Here is a 24,354-nt window from a genome sequence, read left to right on the forward strand (position 1 = left end):
CTGATTCCCTACCAAAGTCATACAGGCTACTGTGTCCCTCAGAGCCTCAACACCTTGCCCATTGATGTAACCCTATGTATACTTTGCAACATTTGATGGCACATGGATTTTAGGAACCATCTCACTGTCAACCAACAACAATAGGGTAACCTCACTGAACTCCCCCTACTTACTGGGGCAAACTCCTCCCCAGCACTATACTCATCACCCCTCAGACTTTTCCTCCAGTGTGAAGTTTTGCTTTTTTTGGGCACTTGGGATACCCCTTGTAGTGTCCATACTCAAAACACTCATAGCACTTGTGAGTTTTAGCTGCTGCCATCGGTCTCAGAAGCTCTTCTTCTGGTGGCTGGTAAAATTGCAGACTTGGGGTCTGCAGTGGCAGGCCTGAGACGTGTTTAAAGGGCTACTTGTGTGGGTGGCACAATCAGTGCTTCAAGCCCACTGGTAGCATTTAATTTACAGGCCCAAGGCACAGATAGAGCACTCCACTAGGGACATACAAACACATTAAATATCCAAATTGTGAATATACCAATGTAAGCGTGTCCAGGGGAGAGGGATATGCACTTTAGCACTGGTCAGCAGTGTAAAGAGTCCTAAGGCCAACAAAAGGAAACAGCAAAAAGAGGAGGTAAGCAGGCAAAAAGTCTTTGGGAAGACCACCCTAAGGCTGTCAGTCTAACAAACATGTATTCTTCACAATCAACACGTTTAGGCCTATGGATTTTGTCAATGTAATCATACTCAGTATGAAAGGCCTACTGTCATTGACAATGCTTTAACATTTGTTAAACTATATATACAGGCTTTAACACCATTGAAACTTTAATCCAAGGATATTGATTACAAAGACCTAAAAGAATTTCAGGAAAATCAAACACTTACACATTAACAACTAGTATTTCATGTGAATGGCAAAAAATAAATTTGGCCAGACCTAAGTAAATGCATGTTACCATTAACAATAGACCCCTACTTGAGAACTAAGCAAAATATCAGCCGGACTCAATTTTTCACCAGGGAGTAATGGGAAACGGGGAACATCCTTAACATCGCGGTTAGTACACCGCGATGCAGTTACATCGCAATCGTTACAACGACTGCATGTTACCACGCCATGCCATTACAACGCAAGTCTTTACATCGACTTGCGCTAGATGGCGTGCCAACATTACAAATAGTGTAGTTTACTATCCCAACACCTTCCCTACTGTTAAGTGGACTGGAGTTGGAATAGTAAATTACACTTTTCTAATGTTAGCACGCCATCTAGTGCAAGTCGATGTAAAGACTTGCGTTGTAAAGGCATGGCTTGGTAACATCGCAGTCGTTGTAACGATCGCGATGTAACGGTATGCGTTGTAAAACCTCGCGTTGTAACATCGTACATACATGGGAAACCAGCCTTTTGAGCCTTGGTTGCTTAGCAACTTTTAGGCGATAGCCTCTGCAACGGACTGTCACTCTCATGTCTTTATCAATGTTAGACCCAGCAGGCACTCTGAACAGCTGATTTCCTCTTCCAGGGAATCTGTGTTTTCTTGCTGGTGGTTGGCTCAACCGGCAACATAATTTTTCAGGGTCCTTCTGAAATCCAGAATACATTGGTCATTCCTTCATTGTCCTTCCTGTGCAACAGTAGTCTCACTTTACAAACACTTTTCATCTTGCAGTGCACACTTAAAACAACTTTTTCTGTGCAGCGAAGTCTTTGATCAAAGCTGTCACAGCTATTTCATTAGGAGTATAACTCAAGTCCATTGCTTAGCTCCTACTAACTAGTGTTGCAGGGATTCTGCTCATGCACAGAACTATGCACAGGAAACCAGGATCTCAGTGAATTGTGGTGTACCAAAAAACTCACCTCAGTACCCAGAACCCCTATCCGACTAGCATCAGTGTCTCATTCGTTCTCCATATCATTTCGAAGCTACCAATGATTGGACAACCCAGAACAAGCGACTTAGAGTACTCTCAGGAATGGTGGGAAGCAGAAACACCTTTTCGTTATTATTCTCATATCAGTCCACAACAAGAGTAATCAGAGACACGGAAAAGTTTAAAATGTTTATTTTTAACTACGGGCTCTAAGGTGCAGTACTTTGGCTAAGCAGGCAAATGATTACAAATAAAACCATCAGCATTGTTACAATACCATAGAAAATGAAGGGAGAAATCATATTACAAATGATAGTGGAAAACAAGTCCTATAAAACTTTGTAAACCACCCTCCCATGGCTAGTGAACTAGTTTTATAAACTAATAGAAGGTCTCCAGGTTTGAATGGGGAACCCCATACCTCAAAGATCCGCTTAGGTGAATCACATCACAGGATCAGCTCTGCTCTATGTGTCTGGAAAGGTTTTCTCCAAGTGTCTGAATCATGCATGCAAATGCAATATTAAAGGCACCCGAGTTTCAGATATTTGCAGCTGTGTGCTTGTTGTGTCTAGAGCGTGGGCCGATCAACCTGAATTCAACAGCATACATTGTTATTTGACCTTGATGGCTTCTGCACACAGTGTTCAGACTAAGGTCGCGGTGAACGTCTAGGTATGTGAACAACAGACCGTTCTCATGTGAAGAAAAAGCAAGCAAGCAGTTCTACTTGTAAAAACAGCTACCTGTAGTGTCGTGTGCAAAAGCAGCAAAGTGGCAAGATGGCGTTTCACATCTAAAGCGCTGATGCGAACATAGCAATGTGTGCACATAAAACCCTGTCTCCACTACACTAGGTAGTAGTGCTCATGACTGCACAAGCCAGGCTTCTACTCTCGGGGATGCACTCCAGCAATCCACATCATCCAATATGCAAATCATTCGTAATCCAAGCAACCTGTTCTTGCCCAGGCTGTTCCCAATTGGAAGAAAGCTAGAATCTGAAATCTGGCTCTGGACCTCAAATACCTTCATCGACCTTGATTGGTGGCTATGTCACTGATCTACTTGTCCACCTTCAGAACTGGTTTTAGGCAGCACCTGATAGGCAGGTCAAGCCACATTCTTTGTCCTCTAGTGAAAGCATAAGGGAAGGAAGTGGATGGGAGCTCCATGTCCAGGGGACACAAATCAAAATCTTAAAAGATAGCCAGTAAACAGCTCCCTGTCAACCTGTTGGTGCTGGAAGGGGACATTTTAAATCACAGTGCTCGATAGTCTTTTTAACAAGTGTGCTTTTAAGCACATGTAGAAAAAATACATCTTTGAGGCCAAATAAACTTCCATTAGTTCAGAAAATTTAGAAAAAGAAATCATCTTAGAAAAATGTTTGATACCATGACAAAAGTATGTAATCCAATGGCTGCCCAGATATTTGTAACACCCAAGAGAAGAGTGACAATATCTTCCACGTTTTGACAGAATTCAAAGTTTTGTCCAGATTAGCCCAGTGAAATCATAACTTGAAAATCTTCAGCAGAATATAAGATAACTAAAAGGGACCTGTTGAACCCTATTGCTGGCTTCAAGCCATCCAAACATTTCTGTGACCCTATCTTGGCAAATGTAGTGAAAATCATAAGTTTAACCCTCTCTTCTTACCTGACACACATGTTTAACTCTTCTTACATTTGAGGTTTACTCACTGACAGTCGTAACATTAAACAGGTTACTTCCTTTCTCAAGCAATCTGACTCTAGCCCTGAAGATGTTAACAAATTACGATCCATCTCAAACCTCCTCTAATGGTAAATGTCTTGGAAAACTGTGTCACCAACACCTAAATGTCTTCAAAGTACAAAGACATGTTCTAGAAAAAAACCCATTTGGGCTTTAGTCCTGACTGCAGCAAAGAAACAACAATGTTACAAATATTTGACATTCTGGGCATCTTAGATGAAGGCAAATCAAGCCTTCTTGTACTTTTAATAAGTGGCCCAGTCCTGGATTGTTTTCAATCATACCTTGTGAACCACTTACTGCAAATAAAACTGCCCAATTTTGTTTGAGCCCTGCACTATTTTAAAATAATGCTTAATCTTGTTACCAAAACTCTTCAACCAACATATGAAATCAATGAACTCTCTCCTGATTAAAGTAGGCATCTCTTTTCACCTTGATGCTGATGGCAAGGAGATTAACAAGAAATGATATTTCCTGGACGACATAGCCACACTTGCAAAAAAATATAAGAGCGCTTCAGTGGTGAATGATAATACACCTCCTCACACTAAATCTCCATAAAACTGAATTAAGTTTGGAGACTCGGCAACCTGTTCAAGCCCAGAGAGGAGGGCCGCAATGATTAGCAATCCTTGCTGCAACCCCCCCAACAGGAGGCGGCCAGGCAGAGCTGCCAGTCCCTGCAGCCCTCTGAATGGCAGACTTAATCCCGCGGGATGCAGCAACCTGCTCAAGCCCAGTGAGGGGGGACCACAATGACCAGCAATCCTTGCTGCAACTGCTGCCAGGAGGCAGCCAGGCAGTGCTACCGATCCCCGCAGCCCCCTTAAGGGCAGAATTAATCTTGAGACGCGGGACGCAGGTGGGCATGGCCTGGCTGAGACCGAGTGAAGCCTGGACCAAGGGAGAGCCTGTTTGCACCTGTCAGAGTCCAGAAAGGGTTGGGCTGGGCCACCTCCCTAACGGGTAGTTTTTAGACTTCAAAATGTACTGTTTTACTCCCAATCTAAGATTGTTGTTGATGTGATTAGCTTCATTAACGTACCCTGAGGAGGACTTTGTGTTGTGTTTGCCCTACACAGTTGCATTTGGATTTTTGGCAAACTCATTAATAGAGCATTCTTGTTTAAATGGGGAAAAGGAAGGCTTTGAAATGGGGGATGGGTTTGGGCAAAAGAAAATAAAAAACCCCACTAATCACGCAGATAAGAACTGCGTGTTAGACAGTATTGATGATTTACTGGGTGAATGTGACTCCGCCCCTGCTGTCTCGTCCCCCTCTCTCTTTAGCACCATAGCCCCCAACATAGCCCCCATAACGACAGAGCATTCTATGAAGCACAAAAGTATACATGGCTTATGTAATGATTAAAGTAGTCCATTCTCTACCAGCTACTAGTGTAGCACCTTCTGATTCTGCTAATGAGTCCCAGTCTTTACTAGAGGGGGTTTTATTGTGTAGTAATCGTTATGCTCCCTTGGCAGAAATGAGTGTGGATCAGCACAACACCACTGATGACTTGTGCTTACTCCCACTGCACAGGTTGTTTCCCTTAGTACACAAACAGATCAGCACCAGCAAGCTACTCTCATTTTTGACATAAAGGCTGAAGGTGGGGCACTTAAATCATTGCTCCTATCTCTGATGGACACTAACAGTCAGCTTTTAGCCCATAATAAACAGCAAGCCCTACACAAACAGATCTCCCCTCTACGTAGAGCTCAATTCCCAAGACATTAGGACCGTTGACCAAGGGCCCTTTTTAACCTTTCAGTAGATTTGTGACTACTAACTGTTAGCAGTGCCTCGCCAAGCATGCAGCCGCTTATCCTTATAGGTCAGACCCTGTAACATCCTCTCCTCGGGGTGGCCAGTTTTCGGGAGGCCAGGATAAATGTATCACTTTGACCAGTCCATGTCTTCCCCATCCTAGTAGAGATATTTTTAGCTTCACATCTAATACCAACTTTCACAATATGCAAAGTGGGACTTTAAGGGCTAATTGCGCTTTGATGGAAAATGTTCCTAAGTTGACTATGACAGGAAGGTATAAAGTGGAAGAATCACTGAAGACCAAAGTGACCCATTGGATACGCCACATCAGAGGCTGCCGCTCTTTTATTCGTGATGACACCTATAGCGTCAAAAGACCCATCTCTACTACTTCTAATTATGATACGCTAGAACTAATCCTGACTTCAAAGGCCCTAGTTGGCAACCTGGTGGTCCTGAATACTAAGACTAGCCCCCCTGCTCACTCTAGTGTTCAATTTATATATCCCTGGCCATGTCTCCACACAACTAAGGCTATTAGTATGACATCCGACGATTCTAACACAAGGCTAAATGACATAGACTGACTTGGGGCAGTAACTGTTCCACCTTGCTGTCCACCTTCCTAGCGGTCAAAAATGTCTATTACAACAGACCCTTCAGTGGATACTGGGGGTCTAACCATTCAACCTATTCTAGGTCTCATGTGCACCAGCACTTGAATGTTTTTTGTTCTACTCCTTTGCTTAAAAATGAGTCTACCTCTAATGCTGGCTGGAGTCTGCAACTTCACTACAGGGCCATGTATCCCTTGACCCTACTGAAATGCATCTTATCTTGTGGAATACAGCTGGTCTTAGATCCAAAATATTTCTCCAAGATTGGAATATCCTAATGGACAGATGTGACGTCTGCCTCATTCAAGAAGCCTGGTCCCTGGATCCTATCGATAATCCGGGATATCGTAATTTTTTTGTTACCGCTATTCCAAGCCCAAGGGGCAGGGCTGCTGGGGGTTTAGTTATTTGAACTCATGTCTCATTAAACTGCAAAATCCACCAGCTCAAAATGGACTCCATTGACATAATAGGACATAATAGGAATCCTTTTGGATATTGGTAGTACTTATCATGTAACTTTTCTTAATATTTATGTAAAGGGGCAAGGAATGGGTCGGTCTCACGTACTTTATAAGTACTTGAGAATTTTCTTGATCAACATCCTCATTAATATTTCTTATTCTGGAGGGCGATTTTAACCTCACATTTGAGCTATCAGATGACAATGTTCATTCAACTGAGGATGAGGATGCTTCTTGGGCAGTTCCCCTCTTAGACATCCCACCTACTTGTAGTTGGACTCATTCAGCAGTTAATTTAAAAGCACTCACAGTCGAGTATGGTTTGAGGGCTCTCAATGGACGTACCAAATCTGACCCTTATGGCGCCCACACTTTTAACAAGCTTTTCCACAAAAGCTGCATAGATTATATTCTTGTTGATTGGAGACTATGGCCAGCAGTAATTGACATGACTGTGTTAGATTGAACTGAAAGTGGCATAATCCTTTATCTGCAACCCTTCAGGCCTTTTGTGAAACTATTCTTTCGGAATTTCACCTTTCTTCCTATATTAGGGATGTTGCCTTCACCACAGACAACTGCCATCTGAAATGGCCTCAGATTGTCGCTTGCCCTAAACATTTGGTTGGTATTCATCAGGACCTTAATACATTTCTTACCTACATTGCGGAGGTCCAAGACAGTTCTCCTGGCCAATTGGTGCTCAGGCATAGGGCATTCTTTGAGTGTATTCTATCTTCTTTTACCATTTCAAATGTATGCAAACGGAATAATATTGGTAAACATCCAATATTGGTACAACAAAAAATGCTGTACAATAAACCGTTCTTAAGTTAATGCTAAAAAAACAAAGATATGGCACATATTCAGGTTCTAAGAAAGGAATCCAAAAAGGCTACTTTTCAAGCCAAAAGAGAGTGGGACGAACAGAGGTGTGTGGCCCTGTTGAGTGCTTACTCGGCCAGTGATCTTTTAGGATTTTAGTCATTGGTCTCACGGGGCTGTTCTACAGCTACATTGGATCCTACTATTAATGTTATTGTTACTGACTGGGTCAACTACTTTCATAATCTTTATTCTGATGATTTTATTGGTTCAACAGAGACGAAGGTTACTACTGTCTCCCAGACAAATACTAATGTTGTGCCTCTGTTTGAACTTGCTGATTTTGCACAGTTCCTCAATGCTGTCTTGCATGGGCCATGCCGCTGGCCCTATGGTATTTCCGCAGATATATTTTTATCTGATATGGAGGCCTGGTCACACTATATTTTAGTTCTGGACAATGCAATAGCAGCAGGTGCAACCATCCCTGATTCTTGGAAAGGTGTCATAGTATTACATATAAACAAAATAGGCGACAGTTGTATACCTTCCAGTTACAGACCAATAAGTCTCGTACACTGCATTAAAAAAAGTTTTGGCCGCTGTCTTCTCAGTAAAACATAAGATTGGATGGTGGAAAGTGATGATCTCAGTCCATTTCAAGCAGGCTTCCATCATAGGTTCTCAACTATTGATCAGGTTTTCCACTTTGTGTTTATTGGAGAACCATTTTGATTGGCAGGGGCAGCCTTAAAGTCGGCTTCATCAACTTAATATTGGCTTTTGATTTGAATACTAGATTTGGCCTCTGGAGTGCATTGTCTGACTTGGTAATGCCCTCTCATATTGTATCCCTTTTATTTTGCTTGCATAAGGACAAACATGCACGTATCTGTTGGCTGTATCAGGCCCAGTTGACGGAAAAAATAAGAGTTTGTAATATCATTCGCCAGGGCTGTGTCCTGGCTCCCACTTTGTTCTCACTTTTTATTAATGACATTGTTTATTTTCTGTCTCAAGAGGAAGCAGATGCCCCATCTCTGGCAGGTACCAAAACTCTGATTCTTCTTTTCACAGACGACACCTTGAAAATGTCAAAACCATAATTTTGATATATATATATATGTATATATATCAAAATTACAATTTATATATATATGTCACATTTGCTGTAATACATAGCTTATTTGCCAATATTATGTATTGGGCAAGAAAGACATCTTCCTTTAGCATTATGATTCCACTTGTAATTTATAATTATAGATGACTAGGAACACTTGATAGCTGAAATGCCTGTTTAAATCATGAGGTTTCTGATGTTTCTCAAAAGTGTACTAGCTAATGCCCCATAATCCTGAGTCATATGTAGCTCTGCTGACTGCTTTAGAGTGTTGTGTGGAGTGCAGGACCCAAGGCTCATCCACATACTATCTATTAAAGCTTAAACGTCCCTGACCGTGCTGACACAGCGCTACAGATGTGTTTTTTAAATATTCTGGCCAAGTGTGGAAACCTGCCTTTTCTTCATGCTCACCCAGTATTCTTCTCCTTTTGCTGGACCTTATGTTTTTGCTGACTTTAGATACATCTGCTAATCAGTAGTAAGTGACTGTGCATTCCCTTTAAACATGGTTGATTTGACATATTTCTAATTAATGTAGTTTTAACTTACCTATAAATCCTCATCTATAGTACAAAATGTATCCCAGGGCCTGTAAATTAAATGCTGTTGGTGGTCTGCAATCTCTATCATGCTATCCTTTAGAGGAATAAGGTAAAAACAGCTTCAGGCATAGCAGTGTAGCCTGACTGTTGCAGATTAAACATTGTAATTAAATGTGTTAAAATAAACTCTTTTGCCAGGTCTCCCTTTCAAACACACCAGGCACGAGAACCCAACACTGTCCGATGTAGAAAACCAGACTACAGATTTAAAAATCCTAATACTGTATGGGACTAGCTCAAAAAATATTAAACAACTATTTGTAATGATTTATTAAAATGCAATTATTAAGCAAAACTTATACATTACCTTTTGCTTGCCTTGATGTCCTGGAGGATCATTTCACATTTACTCATCCAATTCTTCTAACCAGAATTTGTCAGTTAAATACATGTGAAAAAGATGCAAAGTACCTCACATGAGCAAACAATAGGATGACCTCTATGGGCAGAGATGACTCATCTGAATCTGACAGATTTGGCAGGGTTGGACTGTGAGCAACATTTTTGACCTGACAGTGTTGAATCTTGTTTTTGAATGTCAAATCCTGCTTGAAAGGTCTTCTGGGTTTACATAGAACACTTTGGGATGAACTAGAAAGGAATGGAAACACGATGCCAAAAAATTCTTATGTATCCACTGCCTGGCTGCTGAAAACCGTACTTCTGTTCTACTAGACTTCTGTCTGTGGATTTTGCATAAGGCACTGGAGGAACAATTGAAAAGATGCCAAATAATTTCTTAGATATTCATGGTTTAGTTACATGGTTTTGTTCTACCAGACATTGTTCTCTGGGTTTGTTTTGGGGGCAGAGACTGCCCTAAACTAGTGTTTTGAGTTAGATGTGGGAGTGCACTATAGTATACTCCCACACAAACGCCTAGCCTCCATAGACCAAGTTAAGTTTGGTTGAAGAATTTCGCCATTTAAAAAATGCCCAGAGTAGGATGGCTTGGCCCAGGAACTTTTACGTCATTGGTTAGCATGTTCCCAGGAGTCATTTCCAACCACTGAGTTATGCCAGGCTTAAGTGTGGCCTCTCCATGCACCCACTTTAGAACAACCCTGGACATGAGGAAGATCAAAAGAGAAGTGAACCCCATATTTGCAACCTAAAAAGAACCATCAAGGACTTGGCCTGCTCTGTCACATACCAAGCACAGAGAAGTGAACTCCAATGGTCATAAGGCTGACCTCCCATCCAAGAGATAGGGATACAACAAGCTACAAGAAGCCTTTTCACGCAACTGCCCAGCTGCTCAGGGCAACTTACTAGGACTGGACTCTACTGTTGGTCTCTGTCTGACAGCCTCTAAATCTCTAAGTACCTCCTTTCAAGTCCTTGTGACTTCATAAGTGTACAACTGTGGTGGAATGGAACTTAAAGGACTAACAACCACATGTACAACCATTTCAATTTGTGGCTCGCAAATTGCGATTTTTTCGCAACTCGGAATTAGCGAGTCACCAATTGAAATGTACAACTGTGTCTCAGACACTGTTTGCAATTTCCAAAAGGATTGCAAGGGACCTGCATCATTGATATTCATGAGGCTGGTCGTAATTTGTGACGCAATGAGAATGGCCAGCAATGGCAGAAATGGTGGCCTGCTGGGGTCAGCAGACCTCTATGTCTGTAACTGCTTTTTCAATTAAGCAATTTATTTTTAAAAATGCAGCCCTTTTTCCTTGAAGGAAAACAGGATGAATTTCAAAAACAAAAATGAAATGTTTCAGTTTAATATTTTACGAGTATGCAGTAGTCCATGGGACCACTGCCTACTTGTAGAAAATGTAAAAAACGTCACCTGGGGACCCCTTCCTGTTTGCGAGTGGCTTATTACCTACTCGAAGTAGGCAGTAAACTGCGATAGTTTTGCAACCGCATTCCAGTTGCAAAACAATCATACATCCCCTACAGCACGCTATTAGGAAGGGACGCCATTGACATGCCTCTCTCTAATAGCACTCACAAAACCTATTTTACGAGTCAGTAAGAGGTTGCTGACTCAAAAAAGTGGTTTGGTTCATGCTGCAACCCTTTTTAGAGGTTGCAAAAGGCGTGATTTCACATTTGTGACTACTAAAAAGTTGTGCATGTGGTCCTTTAATCAGAAGATAAAATCTTTGACCATGACAAACCTGCTTCGTGTATCTAATGTGCTCCATCGCGGTTAGTGTCAATTTGCATATATGTTCTGGTCTACCGCGATAATTGATTGTCTTTGGGGTTGAATGTTTCTTGCCATTTTTCTGGCTTAAAACTTTCAAAAACATATCTCCGTTCTACCTTACTGGATTTTAGTTTCATTTTCCTTCCTAAAGTTTACTCTATTTTTCTAACTTGGTCTGGATTTTTATTTTTTTGCATTTCTAATTTATAACTACATACATACTTTACACATTTCCATAAGTTAAGTCTGCATGCTCTGTGGCACAGCTACCAGAGGGTTGAAATCAGGTTAATCTGATGGCTTTGAGAGTTCACCCTGACAAGGGTTGTGATTATTCCTTGAGGTATATAGTCATCTACCTCAAATAATATTCAGATATATTAACCCTTGCAAATGAACTCATAATGGCATACCTTTCTTTGACTTTCATACAAGGCCATCCTTGGCAAATTAGCACCCTATTCTTGTCATATTGTTACCATTTGTGATCGAATTGTCCTTATCCCTGGCATACCAAATAATATATGTTATTGCTCGTAAAAAATCACAAACTGAAGCTAGGGGTCAAGATATATATTCGCTTAAAATTAAAATGTGAAAGTTACATACACATACAGTTTTATTACGAAAATGAAAAAGAGCTTTTTTTGTGGTAACAACATATTTACCAAAATCAAAATTGTATATTTCAAGCTGAAATGTCTACGTTTTAATATAGACATGCTATTATTAAGACACAATTACTGCATGCCCATAATATACTTAAGGATGATATTTGATGCCTAATTAGTTAGTGGCACTTATTGCTCATTTTGATTCCTTGGTTCAAAAGTGCACTTACTGCTTTGGTAGCTTGTTTGTTATTTCATGACATATGTAATGGGATTTTTATACTCATAAACCTTTGCAATGTAATTGATATTGCTGTAATTCGTCTGCCATCTCTTCCTGTGACTTCTATCAAATGTTTAGTAGAATTGTTGTACAAGCTGTCGGTTTTGTGTATCGCCGGTGTCTAAGACCGAGTATCAGCTTGACATTGTTTGGGCGGAGCAATAAGATACAAAATTATGCCATATATAATTTCAATTTCACACCACTTTTACAGCTCCCTAACTACCATCGAAGGTCCCATTAGTTTCACTCAGGGATGCGGCATATCTCTTAGGCCTAGATTCACTAAAGGTTCACGCAATGGAGCAAGTCAAGTCAGGTTGCTGCACTGCATTGGGTGAACGATAGAGAACAGACCTGTGCCAGATTTATAAAGATTTGGCACAGTTCTGTTTTACCTAGTGCTGTCGCACTTGAGACTGCCTAGGGCCAGTACAGGCACCCCTAAGGGATACATTCCTGCGCAAAAATCCAATAAGGCTCATTCCACTTTCCATGTGTGCTGCTTAATGCAGCACACACACAAAGAAGTAGTAATGAGGAGATATCCATTTGCGTAGGCACACCAGACTGAAGCAAACCCATATTTAGAAGATTTTAAGTAAATATGGGTTTGCGTCAAAATGCATGGCTGGAAGAAGGAGAACGTCACCCCTGTAACGCCTATCTGACTCAAGGTATTGCTAGGCAGCACTATGAGCTGTGATGCCTCACTTTTGGTGTTTTTCACAAATTACTTTGCATGACTCAATATTAACCAAAAGACATTTTGATTCAGGGTTGTTTCAAAAAAGTAATTTGACCCAACGCAAAACCTTAGTTAACCTGTGCTATAGTTTTTCAAAATTATGTAATACCAGCAGAATCCACATCACACTTTAAGACATTGGCATTCCAAACACAAACCATTGATGATTATTTATTTTCTCCATTCCTGATCCAAATCTTTTTACTGAAGCACGTGGTCTATAGATGTTGATGTTTCCATTTCGCAACAAGCAATTGCTCTCATTTAAAAAAAAAAATAGGTCTTTATTGGCATAATATACAAGTTCATGCAACAATGAACACAGACATTGTGTATAAGAATCTCAAGTGCAACATAGATATCAATGAACAGTCATCAATATCCGTGACGTGATGCAGGCGCTTGAGGCAGTGGGGGAAGTGTCAGTGGGTATGTGCAGTTCGTGTCTCCCTGTGCTAAGTAGGCCTGGTCTAAAATTCAGTTCCGCTCGCGGAAATTGCGATAATTTGACATTTTCGCGTTCCGCGGAGAGCACAAAAATGTCAAAATTTACGCAATCCGCATCTTACCGGAAATTTTTTGCTTGCTGGGGCTGTAAAATAATACATTCTCGCGTGCGCGCGACCGCCTTACCTGAATCCCCGCGTTCGCCGACAAGTTTTCCCGATCCGGTCGCGTTCTCCACGAGATGTTGGATTATTGGTAGCCATTTGCACTGTCTCGCGACAGCTCGCGCCCGCAGTGACGTCAATCGTCGCGCGATCACGTCTTTCTTCTCGCGATCATGCACCGCGAGACAAGTGAAATCAAGATGGCCGCGCCTGTGAGCAACCGCATGGGTAAGTTGGCGAGCCGCGGCCACGCAGAAAATACCGCAAACGGGCGGGAAAAAAACTTCCGCATCTTCGCGATATTTTCGCGTTTTTGCAGAGATTTTTAACATTTTCGCGATAATTTGCGAGAGTGAATTTCGCAAATTCCGCCCACCCCTAGTGCTAACTGTAAGCACTGTTCAGATGGTGGAGTGGCTGTCAGGCCAAGCCAAACCACGCCCTGTGGCAACAATCTATGGGGGTGCTGTTAGCACATAAAGCTCAGACAGTGTTTTGAACTGGTGCCTCAAGAAACAAACTAAACATGCACTGAACTGCTTGGGACCCCAGGGAGTGTCAAGTAGGACTTCAACAGTGTAAGATACAATCAAGCTGATTAGGCATGAGGGGGGGAACTTGGCCCACCAATAGAGGGGAGGCAGAAAGGAACAGGCCAGTGGCAGTGGCGCCCTAGCCTTGTCCTAAGTCAGCACCCGTTCACCCCCGGTGTCTCCGTAAGAAATAGCGTTTACGTAAGGGTGTCACATTTGTGCTGCAGTCTGCCGCCCCCTCAACCTACAATTTTACGCAAAGGCATCAGTTTCAGCAGTTGCTCAATGGAACACAGCCTGGAGCCAACATTCAATCATAGACGGCAGCCCCGCCGTTAAGGACATGGCTATTAGGTGCTGGAAAAGAGCCATTGCTAGATCAGCAAACGTAAACTGAGATTAGGACAAATTTGAGCACGTAGTGATCCCTAGCAAACAATACATGGGATCTGGCATAACAGGCCTTTCCAGTGTCTCCGATATGTGCTCCATGACTTACACCCAACACCATGTCAGTGGGGGGCATTCCCACACCATACGTAGAAAGGTTGAATCTTGGTAACCGCACTGCGTGCATGTCACGGCTATTTCTGGGAACATCCTGTGTAACGAGTGGGGTGTAAGGTAAGTACAATGTAAGTAATTGAATTGAGTAAACTTCAGTCTGGCATAACAGGAAACTCATTTGACCTGCTCCAGTGCCATCCCCATTGCTTGTCAGACAAGATGATACCCAGACTTTCCTGTCACCAGGGCTTGCTTGATAGGGAAGCTTCCCTAGCCTGCAGTGTCACGTAAAAAACCGTAACTGCTTTATGGTCCAATCCATGAGTCAACACACACTGCAGCCCCTGATGCAGGGCCAGTACTGCCTGGCCTGCTCCTCATATACATCAGAGTTTCAGCATTAGAGCATTTTACGTTAAAAACTGGCCAGCATGCAGGCAATTGACATCCTGCGAATCCTTGAAAGAGCATAGAGTGCCATCCTGATAGAAGTCCACTGGAATCAACAATTGCTCATCCCGCCATGGACCGAATCATGGGCCACCATCAGGGCTCTCAGGCTTGGCACACACTGGGTTACCATCTGCCTGATGTTCCATGTCAGTGTATGTGACCTCCATGACAAGCATTTAGCGCTGCCGTCCCGGGGCCTACGGGCAGACACACACCCCCAGTAGGCCCGAAGACCCCTCAGCTGCCCCGCATCCAGTTCAGTCCCAGTATTAAACAAAAAAAACAGAACCCATCAATAGCCATAACTCCCACTCCCTTGTCTCAGATCCTGACAGTCATCATGCCACAATTCCCCCAACAGTGCATATGGTGGCCAAAGGCACCACTGTTGAAGTGAGTCAGTCCGTACAGAAGTCTTTGGGGGTCAGGCTGAATAGTGTGGCTGATTAAGTTCACAACAGGCCAAAGCAATCCAGGCCCATCAGAGGAACACCTCAAGACCCACAGTAAGAGTATATCAGTTCATGCCAACCATGCTCCTATGCATTATCTCTGCACCCTGAAATCCCGCCCACCGATTTCCTCCCACTTATCTCACACACCAGCCCAGTATACAATCACAGGTCCAGCATCTCTCGTTGTGGTGATCTTGCCGACACAATGGTGAAGTTCCCATCTGTGGACCCTGGTCAAAGTGCCCCAAAGAGTGGATCCTGATCAGCATCTGTTGCCAGCATGTAGAAGCAATTTGCACTGTGCAAGGAGACCCCTGCCACTACTTGTGTCTGATCTAAAGCCACCTGTAGAGGGGCACAAGGGGAACCTCCACAAATTGTGCTGCAGCCTGGGACACCCATCAGACCAGCCGCCTAGGTCTCCGACCGCTTCATCATCCTGTTCCTAGATGCCCTTGGTCTGCAGCCATGCCCAGGCCTTTTTAGTGGAGGAGAAAAAATGTGTTGTATACAAGTCAACCGGAGCAATGCCGGTAAGAGCAGGGCACACGTCAATCCTAAGGACTGAAGTTGCAACTTCACTGCTCCAAATGTGTTGTACCACCTCTGGACATTCAGGATAAGCTATGATGGTGCTACTATTGTATGATCAGGGGCCCTTTGCTAAAAACAATTGTAGGATTAAATCCATGTCCCTATAGTTGAGCAATCAAGCGATCAAACACCGGAGAGCAGCCGGGTATATGGTGTGCACACTCTGAAGAAAAGAACGTCAGCGTTCAGTCAAAAAGCACCATCTGCTGCAAACAATCTTCAAGAAAGAGCTCCATGTTGGGGCCCTCCACTCTCTCAGGAAAGTCAAGAAAGTGGACATTATTGCGTATCGATCATCCTTCTGCATCTTCTTCCCTGGCCTTGAGGTCATGTGCCTCAGCCTGTACCATCTTCAGTTGCTCCTGGTAGCCACTAATGAGGGCTGCATGGATGTCAGAGAGGATTCTGCTTTGTCTGTTTCCTCCGCAAGTTAATGTGGTCTTCCCCCAGGAGACCTGTTTATATCTGAATGGCCTAAAGTTGAGGTCTCCAGAGCTATCTTTTGAGTCCTGGATTGCCTTCAGCACTTTATCAAACATCCCGGTATGGTGTACAAGTGTGTTTTTACAGCTGTTTGATCGGGTCCGCCACCACAGGGTAGACTGCCAACTTAGCCATGATGGACCTCTTGGGGGGGGGGCGGGAGCCTGGAAGTCTGTAGTTTAACCATGCCCACTGAGGGACTTTCTCACAATCAACTAGAAGGAGGCAAAATGGGGGGTCTGAACGCTTCCACACCCACCAAGGTCAGCATACCAGAAGCAGGCCCAGAGAAGCAACGGGGGGGGTCCGTCAATCTCGCCTCACCCTTCAGTGTCACTCAGTGCAGGCCCACTACCAGCATCCGTTCGCCAAAGCACAGGAGTAGTATCCTCAACTCTAGACCCAGTCGCACCAAGAACACACAGGGTACAGGGAGTCACTACACTCTGGGGTGTGCAACAGGCCCCAATCAGCCCTTCTTCGTAGCAGGTGGGAGTGCAGCAATCCCTGGCACTCACTTCCCCATTTACCAGAGATCCACCTAACATGAGGAGAACTTGGAGAGAGGTGGCAGCACGCAGGTCTCAAAGTCAGAGGGGGCAAGTCTTCAGGGCCTCCTCTATTCCAGCAGGCCTCAGCGCTAGAGGGGGCAGTGTATTTTCATTTGTGGACCTAAGGGGGCAATGGGAGGGATAAGTCACCACAAAGCCTCAAAGTGCCATCTCAAGCTGGGGCTGGGAAGAACACCACGGGCTCACCAGGTCCTCCGAAGCCAACTGGCTCCTCTCCATTTTCACCGACTGCTGCACGGGTGCCTGAGCCCTTGCAGCACTCCTTCAGGCAGAACTAGTCAATCTCGGGTGGTAGGCCACCTCGTTTCACAGTCACAGCTTCACCCTCTCCTCACCTCCCTGTCTACACTGCTGCCAGGTCACAGCCCAGCTTCAGGTCTGGTCACACTTCCCATCAATGGCCAGGAGGAGCATAAGCAGCCATCAACAAAGCACGGGCCACGCAAGTGCACCATTTAGACTGCAGCAGTGAGGAGCTCCGTGCAACAGCCTGCCTCTGGTCTACCGGCATCAGGTGGAAACACCCGCACATGCCGTCTGCCAAGTATGTGGCTTTAGGGAATCCCCCCTAGCACTCAGTAGGGCAGTCGAAGTGTAGACATGCAGGATAATGCCACAATGGGTCCGGATTGCCTCAGAGCCCTGGTGTTTCACCACCATGCTCCCCCAGCAATTGCACTCATAATAATTTCTTACAGTAAACTTTTATGCAAAGTGAGTTGAACATTTGGAGGTTTCCATGAAGGGCAGGAAATCGTGTTGCATCACTATTTATTAAAATATGTTTTGGGCATTAAAGCTAATTACTGCAGAAAGGTCTGATGTTGCTTATTTTTGCTTTGGTTCTCTCTTTTCAGCTCTATGAGATGTATCCGAGGATAATGGATCACTTACCTGGACCTCACAAGAGAATGGTTAAACTATTCAAATATCTGGAAGATTTCATTGTAGAAAGAGTAGAACAGAACCAAAAAACCATCGATTCCAACACTCCAAGGGATTACATTGACTGCTTTCTCTTTCAAAGAGAGAAGGTACTCTATATTTATCCTTTACAAGTAGTAGATGAGCCTTAATTGCATAATTAAAGTTTAAAGCAATGTTTATTTATAGAGCAAATGTCCACATTGATTCACCATCAACCAGAAATAAATTTGTCTTGAATATTAACCAAATACATTTTTAAGCTGGATGCTTTTGATTAAAGGTTTGGGATTAGCATTCCGACCTAAAAAACAAGTTAAATAAATTATCATTCATGTATAGGGTTCCGGGAATTTTGCTTAGTTCTATTACATAATTCAATTGTTTATTCAGAATGAGAGGGGATTTGGTGATTTTGTTCTCAGGTATTTTTATTCACTGTGGATATTACACTTATTATTCTATGAAGAGCTAATTATGGAATCAAACCAAAATGGAAGAATACTTGTATTGTGGCCATTTTAATTCATGCATGCACTTTAATAGAATTAGCCATCAAATTATTTAGTTATGGAAATTTATTGATGTTCAATTATCTAGAATCATTAAATCTCAGCAGAAAGAGGGATATGCAAAACTGACCAGTTAAAAGCAGAATAAATGCATGCAGTAGCAAAGTAAAAGAACCCCTACACTGTGTGTGTTTTTTAAAAGGGTTTGAGGACTGTCCATACAGGTAAAGTGTGGCCAAATGAATGCAGTCCATAAGAGTAAAAAAAGTGCTTCGCGCTCTCTATCATAAAGATATCAATATTTCGGCTCAAGTGAACTTTTGCTTGATAGAGTAGCGGTGACCTGTTTTAAAATGCACGCTGCATCGTATTTATTTACTGGTAGGGTACTGCTCTAAGGGGTGTGAACCAAAGAGGTCAGGCATAGGTGCCCAGGACATCAGGGGTGTCTTACATTGCCTGTTACCTCTTTCCTTATATGAGCCAGGGCAGTTTGAGGAGTTCCATGCCTACAGAGGCCATCATGGGTATTTTTGTTTTTTCTGTTACTGATTTCACAAACTTTATGAAGCGCCCAGAGAGCTGGTTTGATTCTCCTTTTAGAAAGGTTAGGACCGTAGCTTTAGATGTCCTTATATTTAGAATTCAAAATATTGCCTGGAGCCAGTAGTGCCTCAAGGCTTTCCTGGCTTCACATATGCAGATTACTTATCTTAAGGTTTCTTCTGTTGTACCACACCATTTGCATTGTGTGTAAACTTCCCCCTCCTTTCGACCATACCAAATGTATTTCGGCGTGATTTTAAATAAGAGTGCAAATCCACTTGATTTACCTTTTTTAAACTGTGATACACTGGCACATACTGATTAAAATAGTATTTCTTCACATTCATCATCTGTTATGATGACTTATTCTGGACTTCCATGAAAACATGGAACGCAAACTCAAAACAGTTAGAAATCTTTTGTCCACATTATCATCCACTGGTGCTGGACCAGGTTGATCTAAACCCACTGCAGAAGCTAGACTAAACCACCCCAAAATGTTCAGTATTTTGTGTCAGTGCCTAATTTGTAAAAAGAATAAGTACCAGGGACCTTATCAGGAGAACACACAAGATGGTGGACGGAATGTTGCACATTGGCAAAACATTCACCCCCAGTCAGAGATCTGGTTTAATCCATCGTTATTTCACTCACCACGCCACCCCAGTTCAGACATGGCCATATGCAAATCAGTCTTGACCCTGTGCCTCATGGTAACAGTCAAGCCCGAACTGCCAAGCCATATCTTCCCTGGACCGGAGTCAAGCATCCTAGGACCGGTTTCGGGGTATTACCCCTCTTCAGGACACTGCAGCTTGCACCACCTGCTGCCCTGCGAGCGCAGGCAATGACAGTACCAACACAATTACTAACAATCATCTATTAAACAAGTGACAATTCTATCTAGCCCTCAAAACTGTAAGAATGGCTTGGGTGACAGGTATTAGTAAGTTTTAATGTTTATTGAATAATTAACAACTGTTGTTGTGCTCATCTCTAAATTAGATAGACAGCTTGTCCATGTGGAAGACTGTTATAAGTGCTGATGTTGCAATTGAGTGTGGTGCCAAGTACTGGAAACCACTGGCTCAAATTAAGCACTACTTTGTGTGTTCTTTTTCAAGCTCTCCTCTGTTCTTTCTAAAATTATAGAATTTAGTTTTGAATCATTGCATAATTTTAAGCCATGCATTACTTCTGAAATCATGATAACTGGGTTGATTCTATTCTTGGTTTTAATTCCCTTATAGAATTTAAGTTATGAGCAATTGGAAAAGCCTAATATTTTCAGGTAAAAGAGTGCATTACAAGAGATACCAATGTCTTTGTTTTGTTTATTGCAAAAGAGAGGCACATTTTCCTAGTCTCTGGGATATGCTTTGTGGAACCAAGATATACAAGCCAGTTTATCTAGGTCATTCTACTCAGTAATACATTACATTGCACAAGGGTGGTCTTTTTAGAAAATTAATGGCGTTTATGTCTGAAAATGTGTTCATTTATTTATTTATTTTAAAATAGATCAAAATGATTTTGTAAATATTAAAATATTAAATCCACACACTCTTTTTAGTAGATATATTCTGTGTAGTAAATTTTGGATTATTTGTGATACAAAAAAGACACAGGATTAAAAGGCTTCATGAAAATCTTTTCATTTGTTTATAATAATTTTGTGTGTTTAAAAAGATAAACAATAAAAAAAGATTGAAACAGCCAGAGAGAGTATCACCATAGAAATAATTTTGCCGTGGCAAACATGGGTGGCAGTTACTTAAAAAATGTGCATGAAGCCTGAAGCACTTCTAAAAACGTCAAATAAAATAAATGAATTATATAATTGGAGTCCCGTGGGTGTTATGTCAGGACACCTTATTAAAACAGATACCCAGGGAAAAAAAGTATATTTACAAGACAGAACAGATTCTGCTACACAAACAAAAATGATAAAGGGAAATTATATAAACCCGCATTTTCCTCAGCATATATTAAAAAATGGTAGAAGAAATGTTCAGTTAGTTGTGATTCTATCGAATCAGTAGTGAACAAAATAATGAAAAGGGCATGAGGGTTTTGAGAAGATTAGGGCTTGCGCCGTGCTTAATATGAATTGCGGTGCTCGTATACATAAAAATCATGCACATGCAACGAAACATGATAGCTGGTACCGTGCTAAATTATGAAGCGCGGCCAGCATGTACATGCAAGATATAAGTGCGGCGGCCCTAAAGTATGGCCTTGAGGATAAAACAAAAAGCGCAAGGTACTAGGAACAGGAACTCACACTACACAGTAACACTAGCAAGACATAAAACAAGTAGTCCCCAAAGTAAAACATAAACAATTACAGGCTTAAGGAATCTGTAGGTGGGAGGTGCTCCTGAGCTAAAAACAGAAGTAATGTATCAGGAGTGACAACCAATAAGGAAACAGGAAATAAAAACAATGCAGGAGTGAACAAATTGCAAGAAGCATGTAGGATTACACTCCATATAGCGAATACAGCAGGTCTTGCAGTTAGCGCATGCACACTGCCTAGGCTCGACCTAAAAAAGGGACCTCAAAGAAAACAATGTTCTATGAAACCTGCCGCCTGCACTGTAAGGCAAATAAAAAAGCATTAGAGGGTGGACAAGGGCATAATAAGATGAGAAAGGCTGCCCACGTGGCAGAGTAGTATCAAAAAAGATGAAAATATGCAATGCGAAGAAGTGGTACATGAGCACACAGATCCAGCTGTCTTTATGGAGCAGCACAGGAAAATGTTTTTCTGCTGAGTGCTTTATTAGCGGCCAATAATAAAGACCCAGCAGGTCGTGTTAAATCTGCAGTAGCACAAGCTGCTAAAAGATGACTTTGTGAAGTCGGCAGCCTCTTGCTGACTGCCTATCGTAGTCTATTTAAGGGTTGAATTACTGCTTCCAATACGTTTTTAAACATAGTTGTACTTGTTGAACCTGAACATTCACAGCATTAAGTCACATGTTTTAGGTCAAGTTCTGCAAGGGGCAAAAGTGATGTGCTATGACCTACCTCCTAGCTGACCATGATAGAAAACATTGCAATTTAACTATTGAAAAAAAGACACAAAATTGTGTCTTACAAAGCTTGGCCTTATTTGAGGGCATCATAAATATATGAATGGGAGTCCTGTAGTGGGCAGTGGCAAGAAGATTTTTTATAAGGTATTTCATCCTTGCAGAGCAAAGAGGAGATAAGTAGAATGAAGCAGAACACAACATTAGGAATTGTCCCTGTGGAGAAAAAAATGGTCTCTCATAATAGTAACAGAAATACAGACAACTTTATGTTCTTTCAACTGTAACCTCTAGTTACATCTTCTTTTACTGCACCCTTTTTCTATTGACTGCAGTAACACAAGCACCTGGTGCCAGGAAATGTCTACAGTAACACAGGATTCAAATCTCTCTTTGTGATGTCCGCATTTTATTTGCTGCTTCAACATAAACATCGAGAGGCATATTTATGACCCTGTTTGCATCGCGTTTGTACCATGCAATGTTGTACATGTGTGATGGAAACCTAAAGTGAGATTTCTGAAGCCAAAGGAAGGCCACATGGTGTGACCCTGAGTGGCTCTATAAATGTGGAGTGAAGCAACGCAGCACAAATTACTGTGTTGCCATATTTTGCCTTGGGAAGGTGTTCTGTGGGAGTTGCATGGGGGTTACCATACAACTCCAATGGATTTTGGTGCATTCCCAGATTTACCAGAATTGGCAAACCTGGGGATGTGCCTAAAAATACCCCACCAATGGGAGGAGTAATGATGAGAAACATCTTTATTTCTCCCTGTTACTTCTTCCATTTACTTCCACTTTCTAAGTGTGCTGTATTCTGCCGTTCTCCTGTAAGAAAAATTAGATGCATCTATTTAAAAGCATTCACAGACATGTTAGTCTGCTGAGCCCAGCAGGCCACCAGCTCTGTGGTTTTTGGGACTCCCAATAGGCCGCAAACCAAGACCCACCTCATGAAAATTAATGAGGTAGGTCAATCAATCAATCAATCAAGCAGGATTTCTAAAGGTGGGCTTGTCACCCACGAGGGTATCCAGATGTTTACTGTAGGTCTCAGCCAAAGAGCCAGGTCTTGAGCCCATTCCAGAAGTTGATAATTGAGGGCGAGGTGAGAAGGTGGAGGGGGAAGGGGAGGGTGTTCCAAGCTTTGGCAGCGAGATCGGACAAGGAACATCCTCTTAGTGCTGTAGTGGTGTATGCGCAGGATCTGTGAAAGGGTGAGGTGTGCAGAGTGGAGCAGACATTCCTTGGGATTCCATGGATTTGCAGACGGTGGTTCATGTAGGCAGGTCTTTGGTTGTGGAGGGCTTTGTAGGCGTGTGTCTAGAGCTTGAACTGGATTCTCTTGTGGACCGGGAGCCAGTGGAGTTCCTTCAGGTGCTGGGTGATGTGGGTTCTCTTAGGCAGGTTGAGAATTGATCTGGCAGCTGCATACTGGCTCATCTGGAGTCTTTGCATGAGTTCAGTAGTGGTGCCTGCATAGAGTGCATTGCCGTAGTCCAGTCTGCTAGTGACGAGGTCCTGTATAACAGTCTTCCTGGTGTTGATGGAGAGCCACTTGAAGATGTTGCGGAGCGTGTGGAAACAGGCTGAGGAGACAGCATTGACTTGACATTTCATGGAGAGTTGCTGTTGAGGATGATGCAGCAGTTTATTTAGGTCTATTTACGACCCACTGGGACTCAATAAATGTGTAAAGCAAACATCTCTACATAGGTGTTTGCTATAACCAAATAGCGAATCACAAAGATGTGCTATTTGGTCATCTCAAATGATTATTTACGTACATCTGGCCCCTAATTCTGATTCACTTTGGTATGTGTGAATTTATCATGACTGAAATGTGGTTGCAAAACATTCTAATTTTACCTCTTACTCCAAGTAGGTTGTAACCCCTTCACAAGCGTGGAAGTGTCCTCAAAGGATCAGTTCCCCTTTGTGAATGTTTGTAAAAACTTTTTTTTAAAGTAGCTAGTGGTCTCACAGACCACTACCTACTCTTAAAGAATTTTCATTTTTCTTTTTGAAATACATCCCTTTTCTCTACAAGTAAAACATTGACATTGCTTTATTGAAAAGCTTTCACAACCATGGTCATCTGCTGACCCCCAGCAGGCCACCATCACTGTGAGTTTCATGATTCCCAATGGGCCGCAAACAGAGACCTACCTCATGAATAATAATAAGGTAGTTCTATTTGCGACCCACTGGGAACAGCTAAATGTGTCAATGACAAATGTGTACAATGGTGTTTAAGATTACCAAATAGTGACTCATAT

General features: G+C 42.5%; 1 protein-coding gene across 1 annotated transcript in view; it reads left to right on the forward strand.

The window, feature by feature from the left end:
• The window catches only part of LOC146798081 (cytochrome P450 2A13-like), a 989,478-nt gene that overhangs the window by 353,887 nt on the left and 611,237 nt on the right, over positions 1 to 24,354 (forward strand). The window contains exon 5 of the mRNA XM_085625294.1: positions 17,910 to 18,086. Coding sequence (XP_085481420.1) covers positions 17,910 to 18,086 — 177 coding nt within the window. The remainder of the gene's footprint in view (positions 1 to 17,909; positions 18,087 to 24,354) is intronic.

Source organism: Triturus cristatus, chromosome 9 (genome assembly GCF_964204655.1).
Source record: "Triturus cristatus chromosome 9, aTriCri1.1, whole genome shotgun sequence".
NCBI classification, from domain to species: domain Eukaryota; kingdom Metazoa; phylum Chordata; class Amphibia; order Caudata; family Salamandridae; genus Triturus; species Triturus cristatus.